This window comes from Salmo salar, chromosome 09 (assembly GCF_965601325.2).
Source record: "Salmo salar chromosome 09, fSalSal1, whole genome shotgun sequence".
NCBI classification, from domain to species: Eukaryota; Metazoa; Chordata; class Actinopteri; order Salmoniformes; family Salmonidae; genus Salmo; species Salmo salar.
In genome coordinates this window covers 38,417,835-38,434,626 of record NC_138299.1, presented here as the reverse complement: position 1 = coordinate 38,434,626, position 16,792 = coordinate 38,417,835, and the positions used below count along the sequence as shown (strand labels likewise).

The 16,792-nt window shown below is 45.2% G+C and overlaps 1 protein-coding gene across 2 annotated transcripts in view; it reads left to right on the top strand.

Annotated features, from left to right (window-relative positions):
• LOC106611276 (spectrin beta chain, erythrocytic) overlaps window positions 1-16,792 on the top strand; it is an 82,017-nt gene that overhangs the window by 51,229 nt on the left and 13,996 nt on the right. For both annotated transcript variants that reach the window (XM_014211314.3, XM_045723623.2), the window contains exons 21-33: window positions 357-563; window positions 4,649-4,851; window positions 5,893-5,983; window positions 6,235-6,381; window positions 6,959-7,222; window positions 7,854-8,087; window positions 8,312-8,524; window positions 8,997-9,164; window positions 9,525-9,655; window positions 10,138-10,342; window positions 10,910-11,133; window positions 11,372-11,522; window positions 16,346-16,590. In XM_014211314.3, the coding sequence (XP_014066789.1) occupies window positions 357-563; window positions 4,649-4,851; window positions 5,893-5,983; window positions 6,235-6,381; window positions 6,959-7,222; window positions 7,854-8,087; window positions 8,312-8,524; window positions 8,997-9,164; window positions 9,525-9,655; window positions 10,138-10,342; window positions 10,910-11,133; window positions 11,372-11,522; window positions 16,346-16,590 (2,483 nt within the window). The remainder of the gene's footprint in view (window positions 1-356; window positions 564-4,648; window positions 4,852-5,892; window positions 5,984-6,234; window positions 6,382-6,958; window positions 7,223-7,853; window positions 8,088-8,311; window positions 8,525-8,996; window positions 9,165-9,524; window positions 9,656-10,137; window positions 10,343-10,909; window positions 11,134-11,371; window positions 11,523-16,345; window positions 16,591-16,792) is intronic.

Genomic DNA, 16,792 nt, shown 5'->3' with positions numbered 1-16,792 from the left:
GTTACTGAATTCATCCAGAGTATTTTCAGATTTTGTTATTAACAAATGCGGTGAAAAGTACAGTAAATGTCAAATCGACTTGTGTCAGGTGAACTGTTGTGTCCTCAACTTTGGTCTAATATTTTTCTTATAATCTCCAAATTGTTCCCTTTCAGTTGCTACCATGCTTATGCATATGCATTTCATATTTCTTCTGTAAGAACATTTACAATTTAGCCTTATCCAAAAAAGAGTTATAGATAGAACAGCAGGTATGGTTCACAACAGTTAGGAAAATTGACATATTATAAAAACGTATTTGATGTGGAACAGCAAGCATAATTCAATCCAATTCAAGTCAATTCAATTTATTTCAGGTGAGGGACACGGGTGTGGCGGTAACCCAGGGCCAGCTGGACGACCCTCAGTACCAGGAGCTGGACAAGAGGCTGAAGGGTCTGGACCGCGGCTGGGACGAGCTCCACAAGATGTGGGACAGCAGGAAGGGCTTCCTGGACCAGGGCTTGGGCTTCCAGCTGTTCATGAGGGACACCAAGCAGGTGGAGACCATCCTCAACAACCAGGTAAGATAACTTGTTCTCATTGACTTACTTAGCTAAATAAAGGTTTACAAACATCCTCAACTACTAGATAAGATTAACCAATGTTGTGATACCAAGTCATTATTGTAAAAAATAATTTGTTCTCAGTGATTTGCCTGGCTAACTAAAGGTTTACAACAACCAGGTAAGAAGATAAAAAATATTGTAATTTTTCCTTCCATAAGCATTTCCCTAATGTATTTGTATTTAATTTGTAATGTGCTTTTTACTGTGAATGCTGGAGTGAGTAAGATTTTCTATGTATTCATTACATTTGCCAGAGTTGGGGAGTAATGGATTACAAAAAACTGCAATCCGTTACGTTACCAGCAGAAATATTGTAATCAGATTACCGATACTTTTGAAAAACTAGATTAATTGTAGAATTACTTTTAAATTCAGAAAGGATGTTTGCGGAAAAAATTACATTCAAATCAGCATTGAAAAAGGTGCAAGTTTAAGTTTGTTCCGTCTGAGTGAGTCTGACCACAAGTCAGAGACCAAAATGATGACACACCAAATGTGTTTGATGGATCGCGGGAAAAGAGCAGGAAAAGGCTTATATAGGCTACAATCCAAGCTATGTCTTCCAATTGTGCAACTGCCAGAGGTGGGACCAAGTCATTGTTTTACAAGTCACAAGTAAGTCTCAAGTCTTAGCACTCAAGTCGCAAGTCAAGTCCCAAGTTAGGACATGCAAGTCTGAGTCAAGTCTCAAGTCAAGTCTCAAGTCCTAAACTGTCTATATATTTATTTATTTCCAAATAAACCCCCCCATAGTGATCGTCTATCAAGGATCGCTATGGGGCGCATTCGGGCGATGTAGGCTTGTACACAATCGCCCAACACACACACACACACACACACACACACACACACACACACACACACACACACACACACACACACACACACACACACACACACACACACACACACACACACACACACACACACACACACACACACACACACACCTGGTCTATCTTGTTGAGACAGTCTTTGTTGGAGGCTAGCTCAGCCATGAAGGCTGGTTACAGTAGGCTAATGTATGTCAATGGTTTTAGGAACAGCAGTAAAATCAGGCAGGATTTAGGCTACCAAATGCCTAGCCAGTTGTAGCTCAATCTTGGGTGCAGTGATCACGTTCCCGCACTGACTGACTGTGTGGAGGCTCATTGATGTAACATTACGTTAGCCTACCTGATACACTAGCAAAGTAATACAATATATAGCTGTCGGCTATATTAGCCATGACTTACCGTTCTTTGTGCAGCTTCAAATGTCGAACAAAGTTGGTAATTGTTGCACCTCCGTCTGTAATTTTCTTCCCGCTTGTTTTACAAGTTGCAATCAATTGTGGGACACAGCCAGTGAAATATCAGGGCGGCAAATTCAAAAACAACAAAATGTCATAATTCAACTTTCTCAAACATACAACTATTTTACACCATTTTAAAGATACACTGCTCCTTCATGTAACCACATTGTCCAATTTCAAAAAGGCTTTACAGCGAAAGCAAAACATTAGATTATGTTAGGAGAGTACATAGACAAAAATAATCACACAGCCATTTTCCAAGCAAGGACATGTGTCAATAAAACCAAAAACACAGCTAAATGAAGCACTAACCTTTGACGATCTTCATCAGATGACACTCCTAGGACATTATGTTACACAATACATGTATGTTTTGTTCGATAAAGTTCATATTTATATCCAAAAACAGCATTTTACATAGGCGTTCAGAAAATGTATTCCCACCAAAACGTCCGGTGAATGTGCACATCAATTTACAAAAATACTCATCATAAACGTTGGCAAAATATATAACAATTATTTAAAGAATTATAGATAGACTACTCCTGGATGCAACCGCTGTGTCAGATTTTAAAATAGCTTTACGGAGAAAGCAAATTTTTCAATATTCTGAGTACATAGCTCAGCCATCACGGCGAGCTATACAGACACCCGCCAAGTTTGAGGCAACCTAAACTCAGAATTAGTATTAGAAATATTCTCTTACCTTTGCCAATCTTCATCAGAATGCACTCCCAGGACTGCTACTTCCACAAGAAATGTTGTTTTTGTTAGAAATAATCCATATTTATGTACAAATACCTCCGTTTTGTTCGTGCGTACAGATCACTTATCCAAAGGCATAATGCGCGAGTGAGGAACCAGAGACGAAAAGTCAAAATGTTCCATTACTGTACTTAGAAGCATGTCAAACGCTGTTTAAAATCAATCTTTATGGTATTTTTAACGTAAAATTGCGATAATATTCCAACCGGACAATAGCATATTCATTCAAGAAGAAAAAGAAGGTACGGCGCGTTCGCGTGACTGCGCATATCCAATCCCTTTGTTGCCAGGCAGTCCACTCAGAAACTGAGTTCCTATTATCTGCCCAGTGACAGGAGAATGCTCAAACCACTTTCTGAAGGCTGTTGACAGCCAATGGAAGCCTTAGGAAGTGCAACGTCACCCCACAGACACTGTAGTTTCGATAGAGAATCAAAAGAAGAACTACAATTCTCAGACTTTCCACTTCCTGCTTGGATTATTCTCAGGTTTTTGCCTGCCATATGAGTTCTCTTATACTCACAGACACCATTCAAACAGTTTTAGAAACTTCAGAGTGTTTTCTATCCAAATCTACTAATAATATGCATATTGTAGTTTCTGGGCCAGAGTAGTAACCTGTTTAAATTGGGTACGTTTTTCATCCGGCCGTGAAAATACTGCCCCCTAGCCCAGACAGGTTAAATGAAGAGTTGATGCGCTGCACACTTTTTTTAATAGCATCATTTTTAATATTTGGGCTTGGGGAGGGTATCAAGTCAGGTCGAGTCAAAAGGCTCAAGTCCAAATTAAGTCACGAGTCATTGGTGTTAAAGTCAAAGTCGAGTTGCAAGTCATCATATTTGTGACTCGAGTCTGACTCGAGTACAAGTCATGTGACTTGAGTCCACACCTCTGGCAACTGCTGTCGGCATCCAAAGATTCAACTAGAATAAACGCTTGGAGGTAAGGACGACAGCAGTGGTGTAGCCTACGGGCTATACATTTATCACTTATTTTTATATCTACATAGCACATTGATGTGAATCATGCTGCTGCTCTCTCATTTAGCTATTTGCGCCTCATGGATTGTGGTTTTTCTGGATGGCTGTTCACAAATGGATATGTGTATTTTAACCCAATAATGGTTGAATTGAAGTTTAAGCTGCCTAGTTTGTCCCAGCCTATGGATTCAAAGTTTGAGGGAGTTCTGCCTTCTACACTCCTCCGTAGAATTGTGCTCAATACTATCAACAACTTGTTTATTGTTTATTGCTCAATGTAATTTGTGCTGATTCCCCCCCAAAATCCATAAGCCTAACGGACACATGCTCAAACTCGCACACTTTTGATAGACTTAAATGAGCAATCTGTAGTTGATACATTCATTTTTGTACTTATAAATGAAGGATTTCCTTTTTTAAATGTTTTTTTTATTTAACTAGGCAATTCAGTTAAGAACAAATTCTTATTTACATTGACGGCCTATCCCGGCTAAACCTGAACGACACTGGGCCAATTGGGCGCCACCCTATGGGACACCCAATCACGGCCGGTTGTGATACAGCCTGGAATCAAACCAGGGTGTCTGTAGTGACGCCTCTAGCACTGAGATGCAGTGCCTTAGACCGCTGCACCACTCTTAAATAGGAAAAGTAATCCGATTACATTCCTCAGGTTAGGTAATCCAAAAGTTACATTGCTGATTAGAATTTTGGACAGGTAACTAGTAACTGTAATGGATTACATTTAGAAAGTAACCTACCTAACCCTGCACATGGCAAATAAAGTGAAAACTTGAAACATGGAATGTAAATGGAGTTAAAAACCCAATGAAAATGGATAACTGTACAGCAGAAAATAAACTATGTGACTAAAACACTGATTTGTTTGTGACTGTATGGCTACAGCAATACACCCTGACAAGCCTGACACCCTGGACGGAGCAGATATTTGATTGATTGATGGATTAATTAATTAATTGTTTGTCACTCTGTGGCAGGAGTACACTTTGGCCCACACAGACAAGCACGACACCCTGGATGGAGCCGAGCATGCCCTAAAGAAGCACGAGGACTTTGTCTGCACCATGGATGCCAACATGGAGAAGCTTGCCAGCACGCTTGAGGGGGGACAGAGATTGGTGGACAGCGGGAACCTCTACTCCCCCAGGGTCCAAGACAAGATGGACTCCATCTATGACAGGTCAGTCTTGATGCTTTTTCTGGTATAATATTTGCTTAATTACTTTAATAACGAAAATGGGAAGCAAAATTACCCTCCAAAAGACATCAGTTTTCTTTGAAAAGACAGGACAGTTGAAAATAAATCAAATAAAACATCATAGTATATTATCCATACATGAATATAAAAAGCCCCCTCTTTTATTCTTTTAATTCGAGTGTCAGTCATGGGTTTACGATGGGTCACCCTCTATCTGTCTGTACTTCCACGGAGAAAATCTCTACACTACACTACCTGACCTATTGACCTTTACTTGTTCTCCAGGAGCAGCTTGGTCTGTTCCCTCAGTAGTGAGTGTTAACCACATAGAGTAGTTCAGCTAGCTAGTATCCTGCCACTCTGAGGAGAATGAAATGCCATAAGTTGTGTCCCAAATGGCAACCTATTCCCTACATAGTGCATTACTTACTACATACTGTAAGTGGACTATAAAGGGAATAGGGTGCCATTTGGGATGCAAGCATACTATAGAGTAGTTCAGCAAGCTATTAGGCTGCCATTTTGAGTCAGCTAGGTCAGCAATACATCACTACATTGTTCCAGTGGAGGGTGAGAGAGAAAGTGGATGTTCTTCTCCCATTAACGTACGCCATCACCATCTGATCCGATTCCACTGTAAGGGAGACAGGAGGGGGGCACCAGACGCCTGCTATGATGGGTATTGATCCCAGAGAGAGTGCTCTTCACTGGGTTGCTTCAAAGAGCAGGGGCTGTAATTGGAAAGGCTCAGTAGGGGATTGCATGTGTTTTTTACTTCGGAAGGTAAACACCCCACCATCGGTCTCTGTTGTCGGGACCTGGGTCATGTTCATTAGGCACCAAACAAAAGGAAATGGACTGAAACAGAAAGGGACTACCCGGAATGAGAGATGCTCATTTTTGTTTTCTGTTACAAAATGTTTTTATAATGCTTTCCGTTGTATGCCCTACTGAACACAACCTTGCAGATATGGGAGTGAGTGTAATGTTATTCTGTTGTGCCTCTGTGTGTTTGATCTGCAGGTACAACAAGAACCGAGGCAAAGCCAACGAGGTGACAGGGATCCTCAAGGATAACCGTGATCTTCAACACTTCCTGCAAAACACTCAGGATGTAAGTTATTGTATTCATTTTCTGGGGACACGATAGATAGATGTGTTCCTGTCTACTTTTTACTAGTGTTCTTGTCTGTGCTGACTCTGTATTGCTATCCCTCTCTCCCTCTCTCCATCCTCCACCTCTCCTCTCTTCACCTCTCCTCTCTCCACTCCCTCTCTCCATCCTCCACTCCCTCTCTCCATCTTCCCCCTTCCTCCCCCACTTCCTCCTCCACCCGTCATCCCTCCTTCTCTCTATCTCTCCAGCTGACTCTGTGGATAAATGAGAAGATGTTGACTGCTCAGGACGTGTCGTACGACGGGGACAGGAACCTTCACACCAAGTGGAAGAAGCATCAGGCCTTCATGGCTGAGCTGGCCTCCAACAAAGACTGGCTCAACAAGATAGACCAGGTGTGTGTATGCATGTGTGTGTGTGTGTGTGTGTGTGTGTGGCGCAAGGTGACATATCTTCACTGAGCTAGTCAGAGCCTGTTCTCTACTCTCTCCACTATAGTATCAGTTACTGTTTATCCTTACTATATGCCACATGCTATAATAAGTCAAAATGTTGTCCCCTGAATGTTACCTTCTAACATCATCCTTGCTCTTCATAAAGGCATCTAGAAAAACTGGTTTCTGTTTACTTGATTAAAATAATAATGTCAAAAGTAAGAATCAATCAATCAATCAAATGTATTTATAAAGCCTTTTTTACATCAGCCAATGTCACAAAGTGCTATACAGAAACCCAGCCTAAAACACCAAACAGCAAGCAATGCAGATGTAGAAGCACAGTGGCTATGAAAAACTCTCCTGTCCTGGACATTAGTCTATCACAGTAATCATATAGTGTATCCCATCATAATCCTTATCATACATGTACCCTGCTTGTCATCCACAGGAGCTGATGGATTCTATAAAAAGTAAGAATGTTTCTCCTGAATGTGGCCTTCCTAACCTCCCCTTGTTGTCATCAACATCCACACAGGAGGGTCAGGAGCTGATGGACTCCAAACCTGATTTCGAGCCAATCGTGACGGTGCGTCTGGCCAAGCTGCATGAGCTGTGGGACAAGCTGGAGTCCACTGCCGAGGACAAGGCCTGTCTGCTGTTTGATGCTAACCGCTCCGAGCTGTTTGACCAGAGTCAGGCTGACATGAAGAAGTGGCTGGCTGAGCTGCAGAAGGAACTACAGGGAGACGACGAAGTCAAGGACCTCACGAACGCCAACATCCTGCTCAAGAAGCACCAGGTATGTGTGTGTGTCTGTATGGAGGGTTGTGTGTCTGTGTGGAGGGGTGTGTGGCTGTGTGGAGGGGTGTGTGGCTGTGTGGAGGGTGTGTGTCTGTGTGGAGGGGTGTGTGGCTGTGTGGAGGGGTGTGTCTGTGTGAAGGGGTGTGTGTCTGTGTGGAGGGGTGTGTGTCTGTGTGGAGGGGTGTGTGTCTGTGTGGAGGGGTGTGTGTCTGTGGGGGGGGTGTGGCTGTGTGGAGGGGTGTGTGGCTGTGTGGAGGGGTGTGTCTCTGTGTGTGGAGGGGTGTGTCTCTGTGTGTGGAGGGGTGTGTCTCTGTGTGTGGAGGGGTGTGTCTCTGTGTGTGGAGGGGTGTGTCTCTGTGTGTGGAGGGGTGGCTGTGTGAAGGGGTGTGTGTCTGTGTGGAGGGGTGTGTGTCTGTGTGGAGGGGTGTGTGTCTGTGTGGAGGGGTGTGTGTCTGTGTGGAGGGGTGTGTGTCTGTGTGGAGGGGTGTGTGTCTGTGTGGAAGGGTGTGTGTCTGTGTGGAGGGGTGTGTGTCTGTCAAAAGTTGTATCCCCTGATCTCCTTTAAGAAAACAAAGTTGTGCCCTATGTCTGTCTAGCCGCTCTAACCCCCCTCCCCCCCTCCCCTCCAGCAAACAGAGAACCATGTGCGTGACCGGGCCAGGGAGCTGGAGGACCTCCAGGAGGCTGTCCAGAAGCATGGTGGCCCAGCCGGGAGCAGGGAGGACCAACCAGAGCTGGAGGCTGAGCAGCAGGCCATCCAAAGGGACTTCCAGCAGCTCCTTACCCCCCTGGCCCAGCGCAGGGGCAAGCTGGAGGCAGCCAAGGCCGTGCATCAGTTCTACCGGGACCTGGCTGATGAGATTGTGAGAATGCCTTTCAGCTTATCGCAACCCCATTATAGCATTGTTTTTACTATTTGAAACCTGTCAGAATACTTTCTCAGAGAAATGCTGACATGAACACTGTGTTATCCTTCACTGCTCTTTCTTTCTCTCTCTCTCTCTCTCTTTCTTTCTCTCTCTTTCTCTCTCTCTTTCGCTCTCTTTTTTACTCTCTCTCTCTCTCTCTCTCTCTCGGTCTATCGTAGCTCTGGGTAGAGGAGAGGTTGCCCCTTGCGATGTCAGATGAACATGGCAGCAACCTCCAGACGGTCCAATTGCTTTTGAAGAAGAACCAGACGTTACAGAGGGAGATGAAGGGCCACCAGCCGCGGGTGAATGAGGTGTTGGAGCGTGGCCGGAGGATGGCATCAGCCGCTACAGAGGAGGGCGGGCCGGAAGCAGAGCGTATTGGAGAGCAGGTGTGCACACACACCAGTGGAGGCTGCTGAGGGGAGGACAGCTCATAATAATAGCTGGAAGGGAGTCAATGAAATGGTATCAAACACATCAAACATGGTTTCCATGTGCTTGATAACATTCCATTGACTCCATTCCAGCCATTAATATGAACCGTCCTCCCCTTAGCAGCCTCCACTGACTGACACACACACACACACACTGACACACACACACACACTGACACACACACACACACACACACACACACACACACACACACACACACACACACACACACACACACACACACACACACACACACACACACACACACACACACACACACACACACACACACTATCTCTCTCTTTCCTATTTTCTTCAACCCTGTTTATGGATTTGTTTTTGAGGCTGTGTGTTTTCTCTGTGTTGTATATTGTAAAGCATCTGTATAAAGGGCTATAGAAAACCTGTGTATTGCTTTGATTCCAGGTGAAGGAGCTGAAGGAGGTGTGGGCCAGGCTACAGGAGGAGATGGCTAAGAGGAGAGACCGGCTGAATGGATCTAACCGGGCCCAGCAGTACTACAACGATGCTGACGAGGCAGAAGCCTGGATAGGAGAGCAGGAACTCTACATGATTGCTGATGACAAGGCCAAGGTCAGGACGGAAGGGGAGAGGAAAGAGTGGAAGGGAGAGGGGAGGAGAGGGGAGGAGAGGCAGGAGGGGAAGAGAGGAGAGAGGAATTGAGGAGAGAGGAGGTGAGGGGAAAGGAGGTGGGGGGGAGGAGGAGAGGAGGCAGAGGCCTGGATTGGACAGCAGGAACTCTACATGATTGCTGACATGGCCAAGGAACTATTCACAAAAGATGTTTAGAACTATCAGGTAGCTCCATTGATTAACTTGAGAGCTGTTTTATTTCCCTTTATAGCAAACCAAGTGGTGGGGATGCTGTTTGGCTGAGAAACAAATGACAGGTTGTGACATTAAAGTGTTCATTTGTTCTCCACCATTCGCCAGGATGAGCAGAGTGCCATGTTGATGTTGAAGCGTCACCTGATAGTGAAGCAGGCTGTAGATGACTACTCAGACTCCATCCAGAAGCTGTCTGACCGTGCTCAGAAGATGCTGAATGAAGACCACCCTAATGGGTGAGTGGAACCCAGACACCAGGGTTCAGTCATCTTACCTTGTGTACTACAGTGTAGCTGTCACTACCTTCTCCGTAGGCCTCAGAGTATTCAAGACTATGTTGCATGAATGTATTAATCCATTTTTAGAATTGGTCTCTTGTTCCTCACTACGTAACAGTATATTTTAGAGAGGAAGGGGTGTGGTTATGATTGTGTCTCTAATCATACAAAGATCAGACAGCTATGAAACAGTAAAGCCAGGATGCATGATGATGACATGTCTCATCTTGTAAGTCACTCTCTTTTTCTCCTCTCTCGATCCTGATCTCTCTCTCTCTCCAATTCAATTATCTCTCTCTCTCAATTCAAATCAATTCTCTCTCTCAATTCAATTATCTATCTTTCTCTTCTCTTCTCTCTCTCTCTCCTCCTCTCCCTCACTGTCTCTCATTCTCTCTTTCCCTCTCTCTCTCTCTCTCTCTCTCCCTTTCTCCCCATAGTGAATCTATCATCCGTCGTCAGGGCCAGGTGGATAAGCAGTATGCTGGACTGAAGGACTTGGCAGAGGAGCGCAGGAGGAAGCTGGACCATGTCTATCATCACTTCCTGCTGAGCCGAGAGGTGGAGGATCTGGAGCACTGGATCGCTGAGAGGGACGTAGTGGCATCCTCACAGGAGATGGGACAGGACCTGGATCATGTTACAGTGAGGAGGGAGGGATGGGAGGGAGGGAGAGAGAGGATGTGGTGGCATCCTCACAGGAGATGGGACAGGACCTGGATCATGTTACAGTGAGGAGGGAGGGAGAGGATGGGAGGGAGGGAGGGAGAGGATGTGGTGGCGTCCTCACAGGAGATGAGACAGGACCTGGACCATGTTACAGTGAGGAGGGAGGGAGAGGATGGGAGGGAGAGAGGGATGTGGTGGCGTCCTCACAGGAGATGAGACAGGACCTGGATCATGTTACAGTGAGGAGGGAATACACACAGTGAATACAGAGGCCAGGGATTCTCAACCCAGGACCTCTGGAGGGCTTCAATGAACTTCCCAGGGGTACTGAAGCTGGGGGAAAACTATCAAATAAATGTAAAGTTCTAGGTAGCTGAAGGGATAGAGAATGGTCCAAGCATGAAGTCCCACCTTGTATTTGTTCTCTCTGTAATGTTCTGTATTCCTCTGAAGTATATCCACACTCTTATAATTGCTTTATTATCTTCACATTTTTAAGATGATTTTATTTTCCATTTCCTTCTCCAAATAAAAAACGTCCAGATCCTGAGGGACAAGTTCCGTGACTTTTCCCGGGAGACAGGGATGGTGGGACAGGAGCGGGTGGACTATGTGAACCAGACGATCGATGAGCTGATCAAGGCGGGCCACACGGAGGCTGCTGCCATGGCTGATTGGAGGGACAGCGTCAACGAGAGCTGGGCTGACCTGCTGGAACTCGTAGACACCCGAGCTCAGCTCCTACAGGCCTCCCACGACCTGCTCAAGTCAGTCTGCACACAACCTGCTCAAGTCAGTCTGCACACAAATGATGGCAAATGGTTCATCAATGCCACTAACTGTTTTTGGCTGTTTAGGCTCCAAAACAAGACAAACACATAAAAACTTTTAGACATTTCATAGATGTTTGAGATCTGACTTCTGACAGATGAAAGTAGATTATATTTGTACACCACAGTGTGGTCTGATGGGTCAGCTGTAACAGAATGTCCTGGTGGTTCTCAGGTACTTCGATGATGGGAAGGAGCTGGTGTCTCAAATCCAAGAGAAACTAAATGAGATTCCTGCTGACCTGGGAGAAGACTTCAGCAAGGCAGATACCTTCCACCGCATGCACGCTGCCTTCGAGAGGGACATCAGCGCCCTGGGAAAACAGGTACACCTTAACCCCCTACTGCCTGTTTGGCCTGGAGTTTGGTTGCGAGGTCTACAGGAGAGGCAGCATTAAGACTAAGATATTATGCTGACTAGAGATGGCTCTAGTGTACAGCCATGTTCAAGTTACAGTGGGGCAAAAAAGTATTTAGTCAGCCACCAATTGTGCAAGTTCTCCCACTTAAAAAGATGAGAGAGGCCTGTAATTTTCATCATAGGTACACTTCAACTATGACAGACAAAATGAGAAAAAAAATCCAGAAAATCACATTGTAGGATTTTTAATGAATTTATTTGCAAATTATGGTGGAAAATAAGTATTTGGTCAATAACAAAAGTTTATCTCAATACTTTGTTATATACCCTTTGTTGGCAATGACACAGGTCAAACGTTTTCTGTAAGTCTTCACAAGGTTTTCACACACTGTTGCTGGTATTTTGGCCCATTCTTCCATGCAGATCTCCTCTAGAGCAGTGATGTTTTGGGGCTGTCGCTGGGCAACCCGGACTTTCAACTCCCTCCAAAGATTTTCTATGGGGTTGAGATCTGGAGACTGGCTAGGTCACTCCAGGACCTTGAAATGCTTCTTACGAAGCCACTCCTTCGTTGCCCGGGCGGTGTTTTTGTCATGCTGAAAGACCCAGCCATGTTTCATCTTCAATGCCCTTGCTGATGGAAGGAGGTTTTCACTCAAAATTTCACGATACATGGCCCCATTCATTCTTTCCTTTACACGGATCAGTCGTCCTGGTCCCTTTGCAGAAAAACAGCCCCAAAGCATGATGTTTCCAGCCCCATGCTTCACAGTAGGTATGGTGTTCTTTGGATGCAACTCAGCATTCTTTGTCCTCCAAACACGACGAGTTGAGTTTATACCAAAAAGTTATATTTTGGTTTCATCTGACCATATGACATTCTCCCAATCCTCTTCTGGATTATCCAAATGCTCTCTAGCAAACTTCAGACGGGCCTGGACATGTACTGGCTTAAGCAGGGGGACACGTCTGGCACTGCAGGATTTGAGTCCCTGGCGGCGTAGTGTGTTACTGATGGTAAGCTTTGTTACTTTGGTCCCAGCTCTCTGCAGGTCATTCACTAGGTCCCCCTGTGTGGTTCTGGGATTTTTGCTCACCGTTCTTGTGATCATTTTGACCCCACGGGGTGAGATCTTGCGTGGAGCCCCAGATCGAGGGAGATTATCAGTGGTCTTGTATGTCTTCCATTTCCTAATAATTGCTCCTACAGTTGATTTCTTCAAACCAAGCTGCTTACCTATTGCAGATTCAGTCTTCCCAGCCTGGTGCAGGTCTACAATTTTGTTTCTGGCGTCCTTTGACAGCTCTTTGGTCTTGGCCATAGTGGAGTATGGAGTGTGACTGTTTGAGGTTGTGGACAGGTGTCTTTTATACTGATAACAAGTTCAAACAGGTGCCATTAATACAGGTAACGAGTGGAGGACAGAGGAGCCTCTTAAAGAAGAAGTTACAGGTCTGTGAGAGCCAGGAATCTTGCTTGTTTGTAGGTGACCAAATACTTATTTTCCACCATAATTTGCAAATAAATTCATTAAAAATCCTACAATGTGATTTTCTGGATTTTTTTTCTCATTTTGTCTGTCATAGTTGACGTGTACCTATGATGAAAATTACAGGCCTCTCTCATCTTTTTAAGTGGGAGAACTTGCACAATTGGTGGCTGACTAAATACTTTTTTGCCCCACTGTATGTCATGGTGAGTAATCATATCAAGCTTTATTTATTTCTCTGCTGCCAATGACTGGAACGAACTACAAAAATCTCTGAAACTGGAAACACATCTCCCTCACTAGCTGTAAGCACCAGCTGTCAGAGCAGCTCACAGATCACTGCACCTGTACATAGCCCATCTATAATTTAGCCCAAACAACTACCTCTTCCCCTACTGTATTTATTTATTTTATTTATTTTATTTTGCTCCTTTGCACCCCATTATCTCTATTTCTACTTTGCACTTTCTTCTACTACAAATCTACCATTCCAGTGTTTTACTTGCTATATTGTATTTACTTTGCCACCATGGACTTTTTTGCCTTTACCTCCCTTATCTCACCTCATTTGCTCACATTGTACATAGACTTATTTTTCCTACTGTATTATTGACTGTATGTTTGTTTTACTCCATGTGTAACTCTGTGTTGTTGTATGTGTCGAACTGCTTTGCTTTATCTTGGCCAGGTCGCAATTGTAAATGAGAACTTGTTCTCAACTTGCCTACCTGGTTAAATAAAGGTGAAATAAAACAAAATAAAATAAAAAATGTATACAGCACATTTCAGACATGAAATGCAACGCAATGTGCATCAGGAAAAAACTCATGAAAATAAAAACTGAAATATTTACTACACAACAAACATAAGAGGATGAAAAACAAAACAGCAACAATAAAAACTAAAAGACTAAAAAGCACCCTGAGGTCAAACAAAGCTAAAAAGGTGTTTTAAGATCTGTTTTAAATATGTCAACAGTTTCAGCTCCCCTCAGGTTCTCTGGCAGGCTATTCCAGAGGCTGGGGGTATAATAACTAAAGGCTGACTCTCCATGCCTCTTGGTCCCCCTCAGGTTCTCAGGCAGGCTATTCCAGAGGCTGGGGGTATAATAACTAAAGGCTGCCTCTCCATGCTTCTTGGTCCCCCTCAGGTTCTCAGGCAGGCTATTCCAGAGGCTGGGGGTATAATAACTAAAGGCTGACTCTCCATGCCTCTTGGTCCCCCTCAGGTTCTCTGGTAGGCTATTCCAGAGGCTGGGGGTATAATAACTAAAGGCTGTCTCTCCATGCCTCTTGGTCCCCCTCAGGTTCTCAGGCAGGCTATTCCAGAGGCTGGGGGTATAATAACTAAAGGCTGACTCTCCATGCCTCTTGGTCCCCCTCAGGTTCTCAGGCAGGCTATTCCAGAGGCTGGGGGTATAATAACTAAAGGCTGCCTCTCCATGCTTCTTGGTCCCCCTCAGGTTCTCAGGCAGGCTATTCCAGAGGCTGGGGGTATAATAACTAAAGGCTGACTCTCCATGCCTCTTGGTCCCCCTCAGGTTCTCTGGTAGGCTATTCCAGAGGCTGGGGGTATAATAACTAAAGGCTGTCTCTCCATGCCTCTTGGTCCCCCTCAGGTTCTCAGGCAGGCTATTCCAGAGGCTGGGGGTATAATAACTAAAGGCTGACTCTCCATGCCTCTTGGTCCCCCTCAGGTTCTCAGGCAGGCTATTCCAGAGGCTGGGGGTATAATAACTAAAGGCTGCCTCTCCATGCTTCTTGGTCCCCCTCAGGTTCTCTGGTAGGCTATTCCAGAGGCTGGGGGTATAATAACTAAAGGCTGACTCTCCATGCCTCTTGGTCCCCCTCAGGTTCTCTGGTAGGCTATTCCAGAGGCTGGGGGTATAATAACTAAAGGCTGCCTCTCCATGCCTCTTGGTCCCCCTCAGGTTCTCTGGCAGGCTATTCCAGAGGCTGGGGGTATAATAACTAAAGGCTGTCTCTCCATGCCTCTTGGTCCCCCTCAGGTTCTCTGGCAGGCTATAGGCAGGCTATTCCAGAGGCTGGGGGTATAATAACTAAAGGCTGCCTCTCCATGCTTCTTGGTCCCCCTCAGGTTCTCTGGCAGGCTATTCCAGAGGCTGGGGGTATAATAACTAAAGTCTGCCTCTCCATGCCTCTTGGTCCCCCTCAGATTCTCTGGCAGGCTATTCCAGAGGCTGGGGGTATAATAACTAAAGGCTGACTCTCCATGCCTCTTGGTCCCCCTCAGGTTCTCAGGCAGGCTATTCCAGAGGCTGGGGGTATAATAACTAAAGGCTGCCTCTCCATGCCTCTTGGTCCCCCTCAGGTTCTCAGGCAGGCTATTCCAGAGGCTGGGGGCATAATAACTAAAGTCTGACTCTCCATGCCTCTTGGTCCTAGACTTTTGGATAGTTAAAAGGCCAGTGCCAGAGGACCTGAGGGACCTACTGGGTTCATAACTTAAAAGCATGTCTGACATGTTTTGGGGTGCGCCATCATGGATTGATTTAAAAACCAATAGAAGAATCTTAAAAATAATTATCAAACTCACAGGCACTCAGTGCAGAGACCTTAACACCGATGTAATGTGTGCTCTCCGTCTGGTCTTGGTCAGTACCCGTGCTGCAGCATTCTGTATGTTTTGCAGTTGACCAATGGCTCTCTTGGGTAGACCAGACAGGAGAGCATTACAGTAGTCAAGCCTGCTTGTCATAAAATCATGGATGAGTCTCACTGTATCAGCCTAAGAGAGAAATGGCTGCACCGTGGCAATGTTCTTCAGGTGGTAAAAAGCTATTTTGGTCACATTCCTAATGTGTGATTCGAAATTGAGTTCAGAATCTAAAATAACACCTAGGTTTTTTACCAAGTGTTTTATCTTAATTGCCCGTGAATTGAAATGTGTGGCCAGATTCTCTCTCTGTGCTTTGGCTCCAACAATATGTACCTCAGCCTTGTATTGATTTAGCTGGAGGAAGTTGTGAACCGTCCAAGTATTTAAATCACTAATACAGTCTACTAATATATCTGTGGGGCTAAAGACAGTATTTGTTTGTGTATGGTATGCAGGTCTCCCTGTAGCAACACATTGTAACATCACTGAACCCCAGTTGTGATTGGAGTTGTTCAAATCCGGCTCAAAGAGCCATAAAGAAATGAACAGCATCTAACTTAGAGGGCATGAAAGTCTTCTACATTCAGGTTTCTTTCTCAGTCACCACCATAGTATAACAGTATACATTTTTTTTAGATCTAGAAAAACCACCTCCACCTCCCTCCTTCTCCCCCACCAGGTGCAGCAGTTCCAGGAGACAGCGGCCTGTCTGCATGCCCAGTATGCTGGGGACAAGGCTACAGAGATCCAGGCCCAGGAGAAGGAGGTGGTGGAGGCCTGGAAGGCTCTACTGGATGCCTGTGACGGCCGCAGGAAACGCCTGGAGGAGACAGCTGACAAGTTCCGCTTCTTCACCATGGTCCGAGACCTGATGGCCTGGATGGAGAGCACCATACAGCAAATAGAGACACAGGAGAAACCACGGTAATCTCTTGTGACGGACTGTTGACATAAATTCTAGCTAGCTAGTGCACGTAAGACTCCGGGGGGAGGAAAGGGGGTCCCATGTCTTTGTTGGAGCCAGGTGTTGGCAACACCAGAGTTGTGGGTTTAATTCCCACTCGTACTGAATATATGCATAGAAAAGCATCTTCATGATTACACAACAGGAAACGGAGGAGAGTGG